The sequence below is a fragment of the Macaca mulatta genome, chromosome 12 (assembly GCF_049350105.2).
Source record: "Macaca mulatta isolate MMU2019108-1 chromosome 12, T2T-MMU8v2.0, whole genome shotgun sequence".
Lineage (NCBI taxonomy): Eukaryota > Metazoa > Chordata > Mammalia > Primates > Cercopithecidae > Macaca > Macaca mulatta.
In genome coordinates, this window is record NC_133417.1 from 113427667 (window position 1) to 113432833 (window position 5167).

Consider the following 5167-nt stretch of genomic DNA (forward strand, 5'->3'; position numbering starts at 1 on the left):
CAGGCTAATTTTTGTATTTTATTTTTAGTAGAGACGGGGTTTCACTATGTTGGCCAGGCTGGTGTTGAACTCCCGACCTTGTGATCTGCCCACCTTGACCTCCCAAAGTGCTGGGATTACAGACGTGAGCCACGACACCTGACCACTTTGTATTATTTACTGTGTGTAATCATACTTTACTCTCTATTGAAATGACATGAGGCTGAGTTTCCCCATGCACATGTGGTTTTTGTAAATGTCCTGAAATTCTTCCACAAAGCACCTATAGCGAAAACACAGTGAATTCTATTTGGACTGGAAATCTCACAGTGCAATGAGATATTGGCAATGGAAGTGAGAGGAAAGGGATGGTGACTGTTAGGAGGATAGGAGTGCAATAGGTAAGAGTGGTGGACCAGTTCATCTATTTGTTTATGGAGCTAAGGTAGGAGTCCAGATGCTGAGAACAACTTTCCTTGTCAACTAAGGCTTGGACTATTACAGAAGACAATAGGGATAACCTGGAGGGATAACTTGGAGGTGTTTCAAAAAGTACAAATTCACCACTGTAGCTGCAAATCTGGCCTTGTGAGACTAACTACAAATGGCCTGAGCCCAAGTGAACTGAGTTTTTATTTGAGCCAACATGTTTTAGTCATTAGAAGAGTGCTGGAAATAATATCTCTGCATTATTCACCTTATAAAAGATTGCTTCCCATCTTGAAAACATGTGACTATGTTTGGCTGAGTGCCATTATCACTTACAAATGCTTAATAGATAGGGCTCTACTAGTGCCAGAAACACAAGCTAAATATTTTATTAGATTTTAAAGGAAAAAAGTGGAGAATGTAAATACTTCAGTACAAATCCATGACTCGTCTAAGAGAGCCAACTTTGGCATTTGGAGCCCCCCAGTCAAGAAACCTCCTGTACTCCCCCGGCCTCAGCAGGTACTGCCTCCCCCTGTAGTTGGGCATCTCGTACAGGATCCAGCTGCCCTCCAGCACATTGAGGGAGTTAATTTCAGTGAGATGGAAGCGGTCCTGAACAGACAGACAGTCGTCTGTGAGCTCTGACATTTGTCCCCTCAATTCATCTCTCTCGTAGATCTTCATTCTGTAAGTGCCAGAGTGCTGGAGTGGCAGACAGAAAAGCAAGAGTAAACGAACAAAAATAGTTGGAAATTGAAGCTCCAGTCCCTACACCTCCCTGGCCACAACCGCCCAGAAGTTCTCCCAGGCCAAGTTTGCTTCTAGAACAACCATGCTGCAAAGTTAAGGAGCTGTCCCACCCCCAGTCACCCACCACTGAGTCTAATGATTCATGGGCGGAGCTAGGTCTTCGGGAATTAAGATTTGCTTACAATAAAATTTATCACATCACTTTAGTCGCTGTTATTTGAGAAAGCCTTTCTCAAAGGAGAAAACAGTCATTGGAAAGCTAAGGGTCATATTATGTATATACAATGAAAGGAAAATAAATCTTGGGACCCCAAAATCACTAAGCTAAAGGAAAAAGTCAAGCCGGGAACTGCTTAGGGCAAACCTGCCTCCCATTCTATTCAAAGTCACCCCTCTGAGGCTCACCTGAGACAAATGCATCTGTTATTGCTGCCTTTCCCCTACTGTTTATGCAAAGATGCGGATTCATCCAGCCAGACTGAATTGTGTATTCAGCGGAAAACTGATCAAGGACTCAAAAGAACCTTTTGTCTCTTATCTACCTTTTTTTTGAGACAGAGTTTCGCTCTTGTTGTCCAGGCTGAAGTACAATGGCGCAATCTCAGCTCACTGCAACCTCCGCCTTCTGGGTTCAAGTGATTCTCCTGCCTCAGCCTCCCAGGTAGCTGGGATTACAGGCACGCACCACCACGCTCAGTTTGTATTTTTAGTAGAGACAGGGTTTTACTATGTTGGCCAGGCTGGGCTTGAACTCTGTCAGGAGTTCAGGCAATCCACCCACCTCAGCCTCCCAAAGTGCTGGGATTACAGGGGTGAGTCACGCGCCCCGCTCTGTCTCTTAGCTACATCTAACCAGGAAGCCCCTACTTCCTGTCTTACCAGACTGAATCAATTTACATCTTACGCATATTGATTGTCTCATGTCTCCCTAAAATGTATAAAAAGCAAACTGTTCCCCCAACTACCTTGGGCACATGTCTCAGGACTTTCTGAGACTGTGTCATGGGTGCGTCCTCAACCTTGGCAAAATAAACTTTGTTTCTTTTTTTTTTTTTTTTTTGAGATGGAGTTTTGCTTTTGTTGCCCAGGCTGGAGTGCAATGGCGCGATCTCGGCTGACCGCAACCTCTGCCTCCCAGGTTCAAGCAATTCTCCTGTCTCAGCCTCCTGAGTAGCTGGGATTACAGGCATGCGCCACCATGCCCAGCTAATTTTGTATTTTTAGTAGAGGTTTCTCCATGTTAGTTAGGCTGGTCTCAAACTCCCGACCTCAGGTGATTCACCACCCTTGGCCTCCCAAAGGTGCTGGGATTACAGGCGTGAGCCACCACGACCAGCCTTGGCAAAATAAACTTTCTAAATTGACTGAGACCTGTCTCAGATATTTGGGGTTCACTATTACACACACACACACACATCTATATTTGTTTCTTGAGACAGGGCCTCCCTCTGTCACCTAGGCTGGAATGCAGTGGCATGATCATGGGTCCCAGCCCCCTCAACCTCCTGGGCTCAAGTGACCCTCCCACCTCAGCCTCCCAAGTAGCTGAGACTATAGGTGCGCACCACCACGCCCAGCTAATTTTTGTATTTTTAGAAGAGGGGGTTTCGCCATATTTGCCAGGGTGGTCTTGAACTCCTGACCTCCTGACCTCGGCCTCCCAAAGTGCTGGGATTACAGGCGTGAGCCACCGCACCCAGCCTTCGGTTCAAATTTCAACCTAGCTGACTTTTAAGTTTCCTTTCTAGCCTCCTGCTTTCAACTTATTTCCCTCAGCAGCAAGTATCACCTTCATTAAGTTCTGTTTTTTTTGTTTTTTTTCTTTTTTTTTGAGATGGAGTCTGGCTCTGTCGCCCAGGCTGGAGTGCAGTGGCCGGATGTCAGCTCACTGCAAGCGCAGCCTCCCAGGTTCACACCATTCTCCTGCCTCAGCCTCCCGAGTAGCTGGGACTACAGGCGCCCGCCACCTCGCCTGGCTAGTTTTTTGTTTTTTTTTTAGTAGAGACGGGGTTTCACCGTGTTAGCCAGGATGGTCTCGATCTCCTGACGTCGTGATCCACTCGTCTCGGCCTCCCAAAGTGCTGGGATTACAGGCTTGAGCCACCGCGCCCGGCCTAAATTCTGTTTTTATGACACTGTATCCCATGCCTCCCACATGCCACAATTCTAAGAACTCTACAGTCACTCCTCAGAATATATGGAATCTCAAACTTTACTTTCAGATTTGGCCTTTTCTCTAATTTATACCTCTAAGTAAGCTAATAGGTACTGACCATTAAATTAGAATAGAAATCAGAAGACAGGATCCTATCTTCTCAGGAGGAATAATTAAATAGAAAAGTAAGACAAAGCAAGCAGAAGTTTGTTATTGTTGTTGTTTGAGATGGAGTCTTGCTGTGTCGCCAGGCTGGAGTGCAGTGGCACGATCTCGGCTCACTGCAACCCGCACCTCCCATGTTCAAGCAGTTCTCCTGCCTCAGCCGCCTGAGTAGCTGATATTACAGGCGCACACCACCACACCCAGCTAATTTCTGTATTTTTAGTTGAGATGGAGTTTCACCATGTTGACCTGTCCTTGTAGAGATCAAAGAGTTTTGATATCTTGACCTTGTGATCTGCTGGCCTTGGCCTCCCAAAGTGCTGGGGTTACAGGCGTGAGCCACCGTGCCGAGCCGCAAAAGTATTTTTTAATCAATTACACAGTCCCAGGTTATATTTATACATTTTGATATATTTGATTTCTGACTTGATATGGCTTGAAATGAACATTTAATACATTTTATCTTGAATAGATGGTAAATTTAGTCTCCTCCATGTCCTGCTTTTTCTTAATTAGTCTTTGCTCTTTCAGCTTTTTGATTATGTTTAAAATATAAAATCTGGGAGCATATGATTTTTAAAAAACCAACACAGAGTTCATGAAGAACGGCTTCCCATCTGAGACACCCTTCTAAACTGGTCTGCATGTACTGTGTCACTTCCATTTTCTGTCCTCTAGTTAGAAATATTAGGTTTAAGAATAATGTGATTAAATAGGCCGAATGTGGTGGTTCACACCTGTAATCCTAGCACTTTGGGAGGCTGAGGTGGGCAGATCACTTGAGGCCAGGAGTTCGAGATCAGCCTGGGCAACATGGTGAAACCCCGTCTCTACTACAAATACAAAAAGTAGCCGGGCGTGGTGGTACACACCTGTAATCCCAACTACTCGGGAGGCTGAGGCAGGAGAATTGCTTGAACCCGGGAGGCGGAAGTTGCAGTGAGCTGAGATCCGGCCACTGCACCCCAGCCTGGGCGACAGAACGAGACTCCCTCTCAAAAAAAAAAAAAGAAAAAAAAAAGAATAATATCATTAAATAGCTTTTATTTCCAAAAAGATGGAAGGCAAAGACAGAGCCATACTCACCGGGGGAATGAGGTGGCAGGAGCGGATGGAGTCGCTGAGGCCCATCCATTGCTGGTAGTTGGGGTACTCCCCTCGCCGCAGGAAGTACTGGTGGCCCTGGCAGTTGGGTCGCTCATAGATCATCCAGCAGCCGCTCTCCACCCGGATGGAGTTGCAGCGGCTGAAATAGGGTTGTAGGTTGGGGCAGTCTGTGGTGCATTCATAGCTGCGGCCCTGGAAGGCCCTGTCCTCGTAGAAGGTGATCTGAAAAATGGAAGATACGGCAGCATGGAGTGATTGGCCCCCACTGAGGCCACTGCATTAAGGCCAAGGCTGAGTATCCAGTACCCAGGACTTACCTTTCCCATTTTGAAGGAAGTAAGCAGATGTTTTCTGGTTGCTGTGTGGGACTGGGGGAATGTCACTGTATATATAGCAGCCCTGACTGCTGCTTCCACAGGAAATCACACAAAAGGGCCCATTATGGTGAGTAAGGGGATTTGCAAGCTCGTCCCTCTCCCTCCCCCGGTCACTGGGGTTGGCTGAATGGTTTACTCTCATTCTTTCTGGTAGGTTCGGGTTGTTCTAATTCACTAAAGCTGTTGTTGCCATCGAAATGAA

At 46.4% G+C, this 5167-nt stretch overlaps 1 protein-coding gene across 1 annotated transcript; it reads right to left on the reverse strand.

Moving 5' to 3' along the window:
- Positions 1-772: 772 nt before the first annotated feature.
- Positions 773-4941, reverse strand: CRYGB (crystallin gamma B). The gene is given in 3 exon segments (NM_001082965.1): positions 773-1113; positions 4568-4810; positions 4906-4941. Coding segments are annotated over 3 exon segments (528 nt in total). The 5' UTR covers positions 4915-4941; the 3' UTR covers positions 773-837.
- Between the last annotated feature and the right edge of the window lie 226 nt (positions 4942-5167).